Genomic DNA, 17573 nt, shown 5'->3' with positions numbered 1-17573 from the left:
ATCTCCCGTTGGAGCTTCTGCGCCTCACTTTCCTGAGGCCACTTACTGCACGGACGTGTTGAATGAACAAAGGGTAGGTACTCACCAATGTGCCTCATTCGTGATCGTGCATCTCCCCAGCAGCTCCATTATCTTCTGTTCATGGGGAATCAACACCCTGAGGCTTAGGATTTCCCCAACACTTCCACTCCCTTTCGGAGGCATTCTGCACATATTTGGCCTGCAAAGACAAATGGTAAAAATCAAAATGTGTTATAAGCAATTGCAGTGATCTACTGCTGTGCATATATTGGAAGAAGAGAGTTTATTCCTCTCTTACAGATTACTGGTCTGGTTGCTTCACTTGAGTTTGATAGATTGAGCATGACAGAAGGAATGGAAACACATTTCTCATCTTCCCTGACCTTGTCAAGTCATTGAATTTCTCCTGGCAGTGGTCCACCATCCTGGGGATCATTGTGGACTGATCAGTGCCTCCACCACCATCCTCCAGACACTACCTGTGAGGGCTGAATATTTGGCTCTGCTGCTGAGAACCTGGAGATCCTCATCAATGAAATTTAAACCCTCTTGCAACCATCTTTTTATGGAGTTTTGTCAGTCAACTGCAACAATGGAAAAATTACACAATACTTTCAGACTGTTTGGCATACTGCTCAGGAGGATGATTAAAATGACTCACTAGACAATGCAGAGATAATTAAATTAGTTTGCCCAGATTGAAATCACTCATCGCTGCTTTTAAAAGCAATGCATTAATCAATCAATCAGATAAATCAAGCACATATCAGTTTTTGCAGAGAGCAGTGTCTTGCTACCCTTTACTCTTCAGCCTCACTCTGAAGGAAAAAATTTCACAGTGGCTTTTATATGACCCCTCCCCAGATACTTGAGGCCTGATTGGTTTTGTTCCCAGTCACTAATCCATCATGCTCTTTTATGTTGTGTTGATTTGTGGAAAATTTTATGTTCAACTTAATGCAAATAAATTTGGGTGCAAATTTGAACCATAACTTCAAATCAGAAAAACAATGCAATTTCAAGTGCATTTTGAGTTAAATTTCCTGACTGGATCCAAAACGAAAGCTCTAGGCTGATGTGTTTGCTATATTTGTTCCTGATATATTCAATTTGTTTATATGCTGTGAAATGTACAGTTCAAGAAATACATTTTACCAAAAATGCAATCTGAAGGTACATTGACATAGTGTAACATTCTAGCCAAGTATACGTGCTGTGAAACAGCCAAGTTAAATTTCCTGAATTTAACCCAGAATAATGTAGTACATTTACAGTTTGTATGTAATGCGAAGATGGAACAAAAACAATGTAGTCTTTGACCTGTTTTGACAATGGCCTTTCTAAGTTCCAGTCTCTGTTTTTGCAAGGTTTCAGGAACACTTCAATGTTCATTTTGTATTGTATTTTCCTCCCCTCCCCCTCAGGTGTACCAGTTTCAGGGCAGTCAGGTTCTGTGAATCTTTCTGGAAGTCTTCCATGCCACAGTCCTTACTCAGTGCCCCCTGAGCCAAGCCTTTCCCAGAATCCCTTATCCATCATGATGTCGCGCATGTCAAAGTTTGCCATGCCTAGTTCCACACCACTATACCATGACGCAATCAAGACAGTTGCCAGCTCAGATGATGACTCACCACCTGCACGATCGCCAAACCTTCAAACCATAAACCATGTGCCAGGTGAGTATTCAACAATTGTCTGGGTATCAGCTGCACGAATGGGTTGATTGGGACAGTAGCATTTTCCGGAGAGATGCTTTCAATTTTGATGTCTGTTGCTTGCTGTAGATTGCATCCTTGGAAATGTTTGTACAAAGAATGCTGCTTTTTAGGAATGTTGAAGTGTTGAAATAGTGGCAGAAATGTAGTTATTGTAGAAAAATGTACGAAAAGCGAGGAAGAATTATTAAACTCCAAGTTTACAGATCTACTGAAGGGCTTCTCTTGGTTCTATATGCGTGTAAGTATGAACAATTGCAGGTCATAAGGTCTCAGGAAAAGAGTTAAATTATAACCTAATTCACTGGTATCCTATGACTGTTAATTTTGTAAGGCTCTGCTACCAGTTTGGAATCTTGTTGGACATGAATAAAAGTTGCAGCCCTGATTTATACTTGCTGCTGGCAAGGCTTTGCACTGGAGCAGAGTATCTCAAAATTACCAAAATAAGTCAAATTCCCTTGTTCTTATATAGGATTCCAAGTTTTTAATTTATGCGATGGTGTTCTGTGATCCATCTGTTTTCCTACGCAAACTATAAGTAATACAAAAGCAAAATACTGCAGATGTTGGAAATGTAAAATAAATACAGAGCTTGCTGGAAGTACTGAGCAGGTGAGGCAACCTCTGGAGAGAGAACACAGTTAATGTTTCAGGTCGATGATCAAAGGTCATTGTTAACTGTTTCTGTCTCCACAGATGCTGCCTCACATGCTGAGTATTTCCAGACCACATAATGTGTCTATGTGCAGAGTGGTGGTGCCAAAGCTTGACCTGCCATTACATGCTGCTTCCATTGTTGACATTTATAAAACCTTGGCATTCAGTTTAGGCATTTCTCAATTAGTTTTTTTGCTATGAATAAAGAAGTCAATAAACAAATGTTAGAAATTTGTATTGCACAAGCGGGCTGGATTTAATGGAGCTGGTAAGGCTCCCAGCACCAGACCAAAAAAGCAGTGGGAACCATCTGGGCCATTCGGAGCCTCCCTGGCTCATATTTAATGGCGCTTAGGCAATTAAGTGCCCGATGCTGGTATCCCTTTAAAGACTTCTAGCCTATACTTTACACAAATGCATGCTCCCTGGCATGCTAATAAATGGATGGATTATCATGGAGAGCGTGGTGTCGATTCCATGACAGATGCTCCCACCTGAGTGAGACTCCAAGCCAGGAGCTTTCGTTCATAAAATCGGTCCTTCTATGATTATCATAAGTGAGCCTAGCAATAAACAGTAACTATATTTAGCCACCAGTACAAAGGTTCACAATTTAATCTCAGTTTACCATGGATTGTGCGGGCACAAGCTGAATACAGAAAGTACAGAGAAGAACTGGAAAAGAAAATTATGAGCAAAGAGAGTTCATGAGAGTAGAATAGTGGGTAACATAAAATAGAGCCAAAAAGTCTTTAATAAATATATAAATAGCAAAAGGGTAGTAAAAGAAAGGTTTGGGGCCAATTAACAACCAAAAAGGAGATCTGAGTCTTCTGCAGCAGAACCCGTCTGCGTCTTCATCCTCTGGTCAGCTAGCACACAAACTATCATTTCCCCTGGTCTGGCTGCAGCCCCCTCGTGCCTGGTGACTCACCATGTGCTGACCCCGACTCTAAACTAACCTCTATAGTTTGCAAAATGAGCTGGATGCTGTGATTGTCAGATCAAGTGACAGTGCTTTTTTATCATGAGGTCAGGTGTAGCTCTCACCCTTCATCATGAGGCTGCAGTAGCTGACCAGGCAGCAGTTCCTAGTCATCTGAGAGCATAAATGCAGAAGGGGTGGAGTGAAGCGGGTGGGGTGGAAAGCAAGAAGTCTATGGTCACAGCATCTGTAGCTTGCACTCCATGCCAGATAGCAGGATGAGGGTGAGATGGGATTTGAGAAGGTGAATAAGGCAGGAACATACCGTCATCCTGAATGTACTCAGTGATGCTGGCTGCAGCAGCCTCAGTCACAGCTGACCCTATGATGTGGAGCACCATCTCTTCCAGAGGGCTATGGAGATGCAGGAGTTCCTCCCTGCCAGCAGGTTTGGTCTGCTCCTGTTATGAGCCATGTTGGCCGGCAAGGGAGAGGAAGGAATCTCTGTGATGGTGTTGCAATGAGTTTGGGTGATGTGGCTGCCATAATTGAATAGTATGTAGAAGCAGCTGGTAGCATTACTATTTGTGTGAAGATGAAGAAGATTATCTGAATGTTAGGCATGAGTTTTGATTGCTAGAAATTGCTGATGGTTGAGTGATGGGGCTCTGGTATGTTGAACAATGGGAGAAGTTGGTGGTACAGTGGGCAAGAGATGACATTTCAAGACTGACATTGACCACCATTGACTTCCTTGGCCATCTGCTTCCATTCCCTTCTCAGGGTGTATCTTGAGGGCCTCCTGGTCCCCTATGGAATCATGGTGCTTCTTCTCCTTTCCACTTCTTGCACAATTGCCTCCAGCACTGCATCTGAAAATCTCGGGATCCTCTCTCTCTTGCCTGTTGCTCCATTTGGTATGCTTCCCCTTCTATCTAAGTCTTCAATAGACATATTTTTTTTGCAACAGCTTTTGTGTAATGATTGAAGCGCCCCTTTCAGAGGGGCAGGCTGCCTTTAAGAGTTGCAGGTTTGACATGCGGTCTGCTAGCCACATGTGCTTCTTGGCCCTTTGAAGTGTGTGCAGCCAGTTAACAGCTTGATTCACACTGGGTCGCATGCTGAAATCATTAAAATGAGGAGGCAGTGCAAAGTTTGTACTCTGTGTGCCTCAACGGGACCGGGCTTGGGGTAATTGCACTTCATGATCCGTGTCCCCAAAATTGAACCGTAACAAATGTTTCCCCCATAATTTCCATAGGAGTCTTGGTCTACTTATAAACTGAAGCTGTGTCTTTCTCTGCTGTGAGTGAGGTAGTGCATCATATGAATAATGCTCATCCTTTAATTATGATAACAAATCAGAGATCATGCAGAAGGCCTATAACATTCATCTAAAGATGTGAGGGTCCTTGAGAGGGTGTAGAGGAGATTTACCAGAATGATTCCAGGGATGGGGGATTTTAGTTGCAAGGTTGGGTTGGAAAAGCTGGGGTTGTTCCCCTTACAGCAAAGGAAATTGAGAGGAGGTTTGATAGAGGTGTACAAGATTATGACAGGTTTAGATATGGTAGGAAAAACTGTTCCCATTAAATGATGGTGCAAAGGGACAAAGATTGAAGGTTTCGGGTAAGAGATGTGTTATGTTTTCACTAGTTTTCTGGATATTTTATATATATCATTTTTCTCAGAACAATGCAGATATGAAACTACTTCTAAATCAACAACAGGTTTATTTACAGTACTTTAAAATATCTCAGCACTTACAAGATTTCAGTACAATGTCTTTCTCTGAACATTCGTGTTTACTAGAACTTCGCAGCCTCCCTTTTAGTTTCAGTTTCAAACTAGGCTTAAGTAATCAAGCATTGTGAACACTGATCAGTAAACGGAATAATACAATCAAACCCAGATCAATCAAACCATTTTACCCGACATTTTCCCCTATTTGCCGAAAGACATTATTTTTAATTAAAGTATTCTAAACAACAAACATATATACATCGTCATTTCTTAGTGTTCAACTTATCTGTTTTCTCTAAGTACAGAAATAGACTTCGAGACAGGCCCATGATTAGATTTACGAATTTGAGGTTGTGGATATGTTTGATCAATTTGATGAGGCAGATTATTAACATTGCTCATAGGAAAAGGAAATGTATCCTTATAACCACTATCCTCAAAAAATCACAGAATAATACAGTGCAGAAGAGGCCCTTCGGCCCATCGAGTCTGCACCGATGCATTAAAACACCTGACCTGTCTACCTAATCCCATTTGCCAGCACTTGGCCCATAGCCTTGAATGTTATGACATGCCAAGTGCTCATCCAGGTACTTTTTAAAGGATGTGAGGCAACCTGCCTCTACCACCCTCCCAGGCCGGGCATTCCAGACCGTCACCACCCTCTGGGTAAAAAAGTACTTCCTCAAATCCCGCTTAAACCTCCCGCCCCTCACCTTAAACTTGTGACCCCTCGTAACTGACCCTTCAACTAAGGGGAACAGCTGCTCCCTATCCACCCTGTCCATGCCCCTCAATATCCTGGTCAAATGTCTCACATTCCACTTGGAATTGTCATCAACAGATAAGCATTGGTACCAAGCAAACACTTAATCTGCTTTGGACTTGATACTGATGAAGCAAGTTTGTGGTGCTGATTTGGCTGTTTGATTTGAAACCAATCTCCAACTTTAAGTTGTGGTTACCTTGCGCCTGTATGTTTATCACATTGTGCTTTTGCTTTACCTTTTTGCTTTGCGATTTCATCTGCTTTCGCTCTGAATTTCTCGTTAACTTGTAATGATGGCTGAAGAATAGTCAGTGACAAGCGAAAGTTACAACATATCATGTGTTCGGCTGGTGTCTCTCCAGTCAGAGTGTGGGCTGCATCAATATGTGAGGAGTAGTATGTGAATGGATTGCTCGAGTGTTTTCCCCTCCAACATACCAGCTTTCAGACTGTCCTTTTTGACCGTGTTGAATAGTTCAATGCCCCCATTCGATTGCAGGTTATGGCGTGATGTCAGATGGTGGTGAATTCCGCAACTTGCTAGGAACTCCATGAACTGACTGGAAACAAACTGTGGACCATTATCTGTAGTGATTATCTCCAGAAAACCCTGTTTTGCAAACAACTTGTCTAGAATGCTAAAGACTGAAGTGGCTGTAATGAAATTTGTTGTAGTGATTTTTGGCCATTTGCTATGTAGGTCATGAACAATAAGCAAAAAACATTGATTCCTAGGGATTGCTCGCACTTCTCCAAAAATATCAACTTGGTGCTTTTCTGAATGGAGGGCTGTGACTAGTGGTGTTCCGCGGGGATCAGTGCTGGGACCTTTGCTGTTTGTATTATATATAAATGATTTGGAGGAAAATGTAGCTGGTCTGATTAGTAAGTTTGCGGATGACACAAAGGTTGGTGGAGTTGCGGATAGTGATGAGGATTGTCAGAGGATACAGCAGGATATAGATCGGTTGGAGACTTGGGCGGAGAAATGGCAGATGGAGTTTAATCCGGACAAATGTGAGGTAATGCATTTTGGAAGATCGAATACAGGTGGGAAGTATACAGTAAATGGCAGAACCCTTAGGAGTATTGACAGGCAGAGAGATCTGGGCTTACAGGTCCACAGGTCACTGAAAGTGGCAACGCAGGTGGATAAGGTAGTCAAGAAGATATACAGCATGCTTGCCTTCATCGGTCGGGGCATAGCGTATAAAAATTGGCAAGTCATGCTGCAGCTGTACAGAACCTTAGTTAGGCCACACTTAGAATATTGCGTGCAGTTCTGGTCGCCACACTACCAGAAGGACGTGGAGGCTTTGGATAGGGTACAGAAGAGGTTTACCAGGATGTTGCCTGGTCTGGAGGGCATTAGCTATGAGGAGAGGTTGGATAAACTCGGATTGTTTTCACTGCATCGACGGAGGTGGAGGGGCGACATGATAGAGGTTTACAAAGTTATGAGTGGCATGGACAGAGTGGATAGACAGAAGCTTTTTCTCAGGGTGGAAGAGTCAGTTACTGGGGGACATAGGTTTAAGGTGCGAGGGGCAAAGTTTAGAGGGGATGTGCGAGGCAAATTTTTTATACAGAGGGTGGTGAGTGCCTGGAGCTTGCTGCTGAGGGAGGTGGTGGAAGCAGGTACGATAGTGACGTTTAAGAGGCATCTTGACAAATACATGAATAGGATGGGAATAGAGGGATACGGTCCCCAGAAAAACAGAAGGTTTTAGTTTAGACAGGCATCAAGATTGGCGCAGGCTTGGAGGGCCGAATGGCCTGTTCCTGTGCTGTACTGTTCTTTGTTCTTTGTTTTGTTTGGAGTTGGTGCCATGGTTTTGTTGGCCATGGGATCGATTGTAGAGGTGAGGGACACAGATTCTTCACTGTGTGTACAAGCTGTGCAGTTCCGAATGAACTCTTCTATACAGCGATCTATTCCTGGCCACCAGAAAGCTTCACAGGATCGTTGTTTCATCTTAACAACACCCGGATGTCCTTCATGGGCAAGATGCAATACATGTTGCTGTAGCGCGTTTAGGATAACTGCTCGAATTCTGCGTGCAATTCAGTTATCACCAAATAAAGCGAGTTCATTGTGTACTCTGTAATACGGGATTAGTTCTTCCCCTATATCACAAGACCGCTCAGTTTTTTGATTTACTTGCTGCAATGCTGTCACACATTGTTTAATGGGCTCACCATGTCCCAGGGATCTCTGGTGGAATGCGTATTCAATCATCACACTTTTCTTTAGCCCGATGTATTTTTCGAGACCATTTACCGATGGATCAAATGTATCTTCTGTGAGCTGCTTGAATATTCGCTGCCCTTCTGCTCTGAGACAATGTACAAGTATCGCTTTCTTGTGGATCACTGCTGCATCCGGACTGTCCATCCCCGTAGCCAGAAAGTAGGTCTTGAACCCCAAAATCCATTGCTCCCAGCACAAGGGAGGATTTCCTGGCAACGAAAGAAATGGTTCTGGAGCTGATAAAATTAAATTTTTCTGAACCATCCTCATTGCCACTTTTTGTTATGTTTTCACTGGTTTGCTGGATATTTTATATATCTGATCTATCTTAGAGCAATGCAGATATGAAACTACTTCAAAATCAACAACAGATTTATTTGTAGTACTTTAAAATATCTCAGCACTTACAAGATTTCAGTACAGTGACTTTCTCAGAACACTCTTGTGTTTACGAGAATTTTCCAGCCTCTCTTTTAATTTCAGTTTCAAGCTAGGCTGAAGTAATCAAGCAGTGAACACTGATCAGTAAACAGGCTGATACAATCAAACCCAGATCAATCGAACAATTGAACACTACAAGATGGAGGGGCAATGTGAGGAAGAACATTTTTATGCAGCAAGTGGTAATGACCTGGAACTGGCTGCTCACGAGGCTGGTGGAAGCAGAGACAATCAATAACTTCAAAAGGGAATTGGATGAGCACTTGAAGGAAATAAACTTGCAGGACTTGCATTTTGGAAGATCTAATGCAGGTGGGAAGTATACAGTAAATGGCAGAACCCTTAGGAGTATTGACAGGCAGAGAGATCTGGGTGTATAGGTCCACAGGTCACTGAAAGTGGCAACGCAGGTGGATAAGGTAGGCAAGAAGGCATACGGCATGCTTGCCTCCATCGGTCAGGGCATAGAGTATAAAAATTGGCAAGTCATGCTGCAGCTGTACAGAACTTTAGTTAGGCCACACTTAGAATATTGCATGCAATTCTGGTCGCCACACTACCAGAAGGACGTGGAGGCTTTGGAGAGGGTACAGAAGAGGTTTACCAGGATTGTTTTCACTGGAACGATGGAGGTGGAGGGGCGACAAAGTTATGAGTGGCATGGACAGAGTGGATAGTCAGAAGCTTTTTCCCAGGGTGGAAGAGTCAGTAGGGGACATAGGTTTAAGGTGAGAGGGGCAAAGTTTAGAGGGGATGTGCGAGGCAAGTTCTTTACACAGATGGTGATGAGTGCCTGGAGCTTGCTGCCGGGGGAGGTGGTGGAAGCAGGTACGATAGTGACGTTTAAGAGGCATCTGGACAAATACATGAATAGGATGGGAATAGAGGGATACGGTCCCCGGAAGTGCAGAAGATTTTAGTTTAGGCAGGCATCAAGATTGGCGCAGGCTTGGAGGGCCAAATGGCCTGTTCCTGTGCTGTACTGTTCTTTGTTCTTTGACTGCAGGAATCGAGCAGAAGAGTGGGGCTGACTGAATTGCTCCAAAGAGCGAGCATGGCCTTGATGGGCCAAATGGCCTCCTTCTATACCGTAAATGACTCGATGACTCTATCCATCTGAAAGATGATAAATACCACACTGAACAACTGTCATTTTCAGGCTAAAACTAATGCTAGGATTCATTTACCAGTAAGATAATTCACAAAAGCCAAAGGCATTGTTTAATAGAGTCTGAGCACCATGTATTTCTTTTCAGTAGCTGATGTCTCTCAGGAGACTGACCTTTCAAAAACATAAGAGCATTAGAAAAAGGAGCAGGATTAGACCACATGGCCCATCGAGACTGGTCTGCCATTCAATATGATATTGGGCGTCAACTTCACTTTACCGCCCTGATTCCCTGAGAGACCAAAAATCTCAGCCTTAAATATATTCAATGATGGAGCATCCATAACTCTCTGGGGTAGAGAATTCCAAAGATTCACAAACCTCTAAGAGAAGAAATTTCTCTTCATCTCAGCCTCTTACCCTGACACTGTGTCCCCTTGTTTTAGATTCCCCAGCCAGTGGAAACTACCTCTGAGTCTACCCTGTCAAGCCCCTTCAGAATTTTGCAAATTTCAATGAGACCACCTCTCATTCTTCTAAAATTCAGAGATTATAGACCCAATTTACTCAGCCTTCCATCATAGAAAAACCCCCTCACCCAGGGACCAATCTAGTGAACCTTTTGCACTGGAATGCTGAATTGGGTTGCATTAGAGTGCAATAGTGGAAGTTTGGTAACTGAGGATAATTAACGGTTAATTTTATCTTAAATCTAATATGTCTTTTATTTAGCAGATCAACTTAACAGTTGCAGTTAGGGTTGGAGAAGGTGAGTTTTAGACCAGCTTCAAACAGGGTTCACTCAGGCTCTGCTTGCAGCTGCACCTTGTTAATTAGAAAATTGGCTTAAACCAGTTTTCAGGGTCAGTCAGTATAAAAGTGAGCCATCTTACAGTGCTGACTTTGTTTGTACCAGAGTGCTGACTTGGGTTGCATTAGAGTGCTACAGTGGAAGTTTGGTAACTGAGGAAGTTCGGTAAGGAGGGAGTAAGGAGCTCCTTTCATTTCCTACCTGTCCTCAGTGAGGGGAGCTGAGAGCTTCCAAAGAGCACAGCTGACTGGGAGAAGACTCGGAGGGTGGAGTTCTGGACCGGTAAGTATAAAAAACTTACCTCTGGTAAAAAAACTGAAAGTGAGTCACAGGAAAGCTGTGACCTGATTGGCTGGTAGGGAATTTTTGTTTACTGAATTTGAAAATAAAACATTGATAAAAATTGATTAAAACCCTAATTAACTAATTAATAAATAGGAAGAGTAACTAAACCGGAGGGAGGAGATTACTGTATTTAGTTAGCATTTAATATTTATAGTAGGAATCTAGCACTCGGGACCATATAGTTAATTGTTACATAATTTACTAAGGACTCAATGAGCATTTATTTATTTTAAATTAATTTATTAATTACTGCTAGTAATGTCAGTTAGAGGGGTGAAGTGCTTCACCTGTGAGATGTGGGAGGTCCGTGATGCTTCCAGCATTCCGGACGACTACATCTGCAGGAAGTGTACCCAGTTGCAGCTCCTCACAGACCGCATGGATTGGTTGGAGCGGCAACTGGATGCACTTAGGAGCATGCAGGTGGTGGAAAGCATCACAGACAGGAGTTTTAGCGAAGTGGTTACACCCAAGGTGCAGGCAGATAGATGGGTGACCGCTAGAAGGGGCAGGCAGTCAGTACAGGAATCCCCTGTGGCTATCCCCCTCTCTAACAAGTATACCGTTTCGGATACTGTTGGGGGGGATGGCCTATCAGGGGAAAACGGCAGCAGCCAGAGCAGTGGCACCACGGCTGGCACTGTTTTTCAGCAGGGAGGGACAAAGCACAGAAGAGCAATAGTTATAGGGGACTCTATAGTCAGGGGCACAGATAGGCGATTCTGTGGACATGAAAGAGACTCCAGGATGGTATGTTGCCTCCCTGGTGCCAGGGTCAAGGATGTCTCTGAACAGATAGGGGGCATTCTGAAGGGGGAGGGTGAACAGCCAGAGGTTGTGGTACACATCGGTACCAACGACATAGGCAGGAAGAGTGACGAGGTCCTGCAGGGGGAGTTTAGGGAGTTAGGTAGAAAGTTAAAAGACAGGACCTCTAGGGTTGTAATCTCGGGATTACTCCATGTGCCACGTGCCAGTGAGGCTAGAAATAGGAAGATAGTGCAGCTAAATGCGTGGCTGAACAGCTGGTGTAGAAGGGAGGGTTTCAGATATCTGGGCCATTGGGATCTCTTCAGGGACAGATGGGACCTGTACAAGAAGGACGGGTTGCATCTAAACTGGAGGGGCAGAAATATCCTGGCTGCGAGGTTTGCTAGCGTCACTTGGGAGGGTTTAAACTAGTGTGGCAGGGGGGTGGGAACCAGAGCAGTAGGACAGCAAGTGAAATAAATGAGGGGGAACTAGTAAATAAGGCCAGTAAGACTAAGAGGAAGAGCAGGCTGGGAGATGTTGCGGAGCACAGCGGGACTGGTGGTCTGAAGTGCATTTGTTTCAATGCGAGAAGTATAACAGGTAAGGCAGATGAACTTAGAACTTGGATTAGTACTTGGAACTATGATATTGTTGCTATTACAGAGACTTGGTTGAGGGAAGGACAAGATTGGCAGCTAAATGTTCCGGGATTTAGAAGCTTCAGGCGGGATAGAGGGGGATGTAAAAGGGGTGGGGGAGTTGCATTAGTTGTTAAGGAGAATATCACAGCTGTACTGTGGGAGGACACCTCGGAGAGGTCGTGCAGCGAGGCAATATGGGTGGAGCTCAGGAATAGGAAGGGTGCAGTCACGATGTTGGGGGTTTTCTACAGGCCTCCCAACAGCCAGCAGGAGGTAGAGGAGCAGATATGTAGACAGATTTTGGAAAGATGTAAAGGTAACCGGGTTGGAGTGTGGGTGATTTTAACTTCCTCTACATTGACTGGGACTCACTTAGTGCTAGGGGCTTGGATGGGGCAGAATTTGTAAGGAGCATCCAGGAGGGCTTCTTGAAACAACATGTAGATTAGATTAGATTAGATTAGAGATACAGCACTGAAACAGGCCCTTCGGCCCACCGAGTCTGTGCCGACCATCAACCACCCATTTATACGAATCCTACACTAATCCCATATTCCTACCAAACATCCCCACCTGTCCCTATATTTCCCTACCACCTACCTATACTAGTGACAATTTATAATGGCCAATTTACCTATCAACCTGCAAGTCTTTTTGGCTTGTGGGAGGAAACCGGAGCACCCGGAGAAAACCCACGCAGACACAGGGAGAACTTGCAAACTCCACACAGGCAGTACCCAGAATCGAACCCGGGTCCCTGGAGCTGTGAGGCTGCAGTGCTAACCACTGCGCCACTGTGCCGCCCCATGTAGATAGTCCAACTAGGGATGGGGCCGTACTGGACCTGGTATTGGGGAATGAACCTGGCCAGGTGGTCGAAGTTTCAGTAGGGGAGCATTTCGGGAACAGTGACCATAATTCCATAAGTTTTAAGGTACTTGTGGATAAGGATAAGAGTAGTCCTCGGGTGAAGGTGCTAAATTGGGGGAAGGCTAATTCTAACAATATTAGGCAGGAACTGAAGAATTTAGATTGGGGGGGGCGGCTGTTTGAGGGTAAATCAACATCTGACATGTGGGAGTCTTTCAAATGTCAGTTGATTAGAATCCAGGACCAGCATGTTGCGGTGAGGAAGAAGGATAAGTTTGGCAAGTTTCGGGAACCTTGGATAACGCGGGATATTGTGAGCCAAGTCAAAAAGAAAAAGGAAGCATTCGTAAGGGCTGGAAGGGTAGGAACAGACGAATCCCTTGAGGAATATAAAGACAGTAGGAAGGAACTTAAGCAAGGCGTCAGGAGGGCTAAAAGAGGTCATGAAAAGTCATTGGCAAACAGGATTAAGGAAAATCCCAAGGCTTTTTATACGTCTATAAAGAGCAAGAGGGTAACAAGGGAAAGGGTTGGCCCACTCAAGGACAGAGAAGGGAATCTATGTGTGGAGCCAGAGGAAATGGGCGAGGTACTAAATGAGTACTTTGCATCAGTATTCACCAAAGAGAAGGACTTGGTGGATGATGAGCCTAGGGAAGGGAGTGCAGATAGTCTCAGTCATCTCATCCTCGAAAAGGAGGAGGTGTTGGGTGTCTTGCAAAGCATTAAGGTAGATAAGTCCCCAGGGCCTGATGGGATCTACCCCAGAATACTGAGGGAGGCAAAGGAAGAAATTGCTGGGGACTTGACAGAAATCTTTGCATCCTCATTGGCTACAGGTGAGGTCCCAGAGGACTGGAGAATAGCCAATGTTGTTCCTTTGTTTAAGAAGGGTAGCAAGGATAATCCAGGAAATTATAGGCCGGTGAGCCTTACGTCAGTGGTAGGGAAATTATTGAAGAGGATTCTTCGGTACAGGATTTACTCCCATTTGGAAACAAACGAACTTATTAGCGAGAGGCAGCATGGTTTTGTGAAGGGGAGGTCATGTCTCACTAATTTGATTGAGTTTTTTGAGGAAGTGACAAAGATGATTGATGAAGGAAGGGCAGTGGATGTTATCTATATGGACTTCAGTAAAGCCTTTGACAAGGTCCCTCATGGCAGACTGGTTGAAAAGGTGAAGTCACACGGGATCAGAGGTGAGCTGGCAAGATGGATATAGAACTGGATCGGTCATATAAAACAGAGGGTAGCAGTGGAAGGGTGCTTTTCTGAATGGAGGGATGTGACTAGTGGTGTTCCGCAGGGATCAGTGCTGGGACCTTTGCTGTTTGTAGTATATATAAGTGATTTGAAGGAAAATGTAGCTGGTCTGATTAGTAAGTTTGTGGACGACACAAAGGTTGGAGGAGTTGCGGATAGTGATGAGGATTGTCAGAGGATACAGCAGGATACAGATCGGTTGGAGACTTGGGCGGAGAAATGGCAGATGGAGTTTAATCTGGACAAATGTGAGGTAATGCATTTTGGAAGGTCGAATGCAGGTGGGAAGTATACAGTAAATGGCAGAACCCTTGGGAGTATTGACAGGCAGAGAGATCTGGGTGTACAGGTCCACAGGTCACCGCAAGTAGCAACGCAGGTGGATAAGGTAGTCAAGAAGGCATACGGCATGGACAGAGTGGATAGTGAGAAGCTTTTTCCCAGGGTGGAAGAGTCAGTTACTAGGGGACATAGGTTTAAGTTGCGAGGGGCAAAGTTTAGAGGGGATGTGCGAGACAAGTTCTTTACACAGAGGGTGGTGAGTGCACCTACAGTGCTGTTAGGAAGGGAGTTCCAAGATTTTGACACAACAACAGTGAAGGAACGGTGATATAGTTCCAAGTCATGATGGTTTGTGGCTTGGAGGGGTACTTGCAGGTGGTGGTGTTTCCATGCATCTGCTGCCCTTGTCCTTCTGGCTGGTAGAGGTCACTGGTTTGGAAGGTGCTGTCTAAGGAGCCTTGGTGCGTTGCTTCAGTGCATCTTGTAGATGGTACACACTGCTACCACAGTGCATCGGTGATGGAGGGAGTGAATGTTTGTAGATGGGCTGCGAATCAAGCGGGCTGCTTTGTCCTGGATGTTGTTGAGCTTCTTGAGTGTTGTTGGAGCTGCACCCATCCAGGCAAGTGGAGAATATTCCATCACACTCCTGACTTGTACCTTGTATGATGGACAGGCTTTGGGGAGTCAGAAGGTGAGTTGCTCATTGACCTCACTCCACTCTATCTCTATAACTTCCTCCAGCCCTAAAACCCTCTGATATCGCTGCGCTTGTTCAATTCTGGCTTCTTGTGCTTTCACGATTTTAATTTCTCCAGCATTTATGGTCATGCCTTCAGCAACCTGAATCCCAAGCTCTGAAATTCCCTCCCTAAACCTCTCTGCCAGCTATCTCTCAATCCTCCTTAAAACCTACCTCATGACAAAATTTTTGGTTGCCCGTTGTACTTTGCTAAAGCAGGCTCATTTAGAATAAAATAGTTCGCAGATCACATGAAAATTAGTGGTGTCGTAAATAGTGAGGAGGAAAGCCTTAGATTCCAGGACAATATAGATAAGCTGGTAAGATGGGCGGAGCAGTGGCAACTGGAATTTAATCCTGAGAAGTGTGAGGTGATGCATTTTGGGAGGAATAACAAGGTAAGGGAATATACAATGGTAGGACCCTAGGAAATAGAGAGGGTCAGAGCGACCTTGGTGTACTTGTCCACAGATCACTGAAGGCAGCAGCACAGGCAGATAAGGTGGTTAGGAAGGCATGTGGAATACTTGTCTTTATTAGCTGAGGCATAGAATATAAGGAGAATGGTGGGGATGTGGTATGGAATATGGGATTAATGTAGGATTAGTATAAGTGGGTGGTTGTTGTTCGGCACAGTCTCGATGGGCCGAAGGGCCTGTTTCAGTGCTGTATCACTCTATGACTCTATAAGAGCAGGGAGGTTATGATGGAGCTGTATAAAACGCTAGTTAGGCCACAGCTGGAGTACTGTGTCCAGTTCTTGTTGTTTTCCTTAGAGCAGTGAAGGCTGAGGGGGGACATGATTGAGGTATACAAAATTATGAGGGGCATTGATAGGTTAGATAGGAAGTAACTTTTTCCCTTAGCAGAGGGGTCAGTAACCAGGGGGCATAAATTTATGAACCATGTCTAATGATTGAGCAAATGAGATGCGAACAATCGTGTCATGATACATTGGGCAGGATTTTATCCCGGCGACTGGGGTCCCGGTGACGGGCTGGAAAGTGATGGGGAGACCCCGCCTTGGCCCTCCACCGGACCACTGGTGCAATTTAACGGCAGGCAGCCAATTAATTGTCTGCCATCAGTGACACTGTTCCTTTAAGGGACAAGCTTCCACCTCCACAGCTGCCAGCCAATCAGAAGGCTGGCTGCTCTGCAGTACTGGCAGCACCACCGGGAGTGGTGGCCACTGCTGGTACTACTGGAGGCTGTGCAGAAGCAAAGATTGATGAAGACCCCAGGAGAGGTAAGTGGGCTCGGGCTCACCAGGGCCAAACGCGCAGGCCCTGGCAACGGGTTGCGTCAGGGTGTTAGCGAGGGTGGGGGGGGGTGGGTCTTCCCGGAGGTCAGCCATCGCCGCCAGGAGGGGCCCTCTGGGGGCCCTTGATTGCCCCCAAGGAGGGACCTCCCCTCTCACCCCATTAGGGGGAAACCAGGGTTTCCTGGCGGCGTCTCCCTGTTCAGCGGGCCTTTCTAACCTTCAATAAAACTGAGGTAACGGTGGCCATTAATTGGCCATTTAAGGGCCTCAATTGGCCTGGGGCAGGAACATATGAACATACAAACATGTAAATTAGGAGCAGGAGTAGGCCACTCGGCTCCTCAAGCCGGCTCTTCAAGCCTGCTCCACCATTCAATAAAATCATGGCTGATCTGATTGTAGTCTCGACTCCACATTCCTGCCTACCCCCAATAACCTTTCACCCCCTTGCTTATCATGAATTTATCTACCTCTGCCTTAAAAATATTTAAAGACTCTGCTTCCACTGCCTTTTGAGGAAGAGAGTTCCAAAGATTCATGACCCTCTGAGAGAAAAAATCTCTCCTTATCTCCGTCTTATGTGGGCGACCCCTTATTTTTAAATAGTGACCCCTAGTTCTAGATTCTCCCACAAGGGGAAACATCCTTTCCACATCCACCCTGCCAAGGTCCCTCGAATCTTGTACGTTTCAATCAAGTCACCTCTTACTCTTATAAACTCCAGCCGATACAAGCCTAGCCTGTCCAACCGTTCCTCATAAGATAATCCACCCATTCCAGGTATTTGACGAGTAAAACTTCTCTGAACTGCTTCCAATGCATTTACATCCTTTCTTAAATAAGGAGACCAATCCTGTACACAGTACTCCAGATGTGGTCTCACCAATGCCCTGTATAACTGCAGCATAACCTCCCTACTTTTAGAGTCAGAGTCATAGATTCATAGAGTCGTACAGCATAGAAACA

At 44.9% G+C, this 17573-nt stretch overlaps 1 protein-coding gene across 1 annotated transcript in view; it reads left to right on the top strand.

Annotated features, from left to right (window-relative positions):
- bcl9 (BCL9 transcription coactivator) overlaps positions 1–17573 on the top strand; it is a 310905-nt gene that overhangs the window by 287300 nt on the left and 6032 nt on the right. Inside the window, exon 9 of the mRNA XM_068032915.1 lies at positions 1446–1697. Coding sequence (XP_067889016.1) covers positions 1446–1697 — 252 coding nt within the window. The remainder of the gene's footprint in view (positions 1–1445; positions 1698–17573) is intronic.

Source organism: Heterodontus francisci, chromosome 6 (assembly GCF_036365525.1).
Source record: "Heterodontus francisci isolate sHetFra1 chromosome 6, sHetFra1.hap1, whole genome shotgun sequence".
NCBI lineage: Eukaryota > Metazoa > Chordata > Chondrichthyes > Heterodontiformes > Heterodontidae > Heterodontus > Heterodontus francisci.
This window is presented reverse-complemented; position numbering and strand designations above follow the sequence as displayed.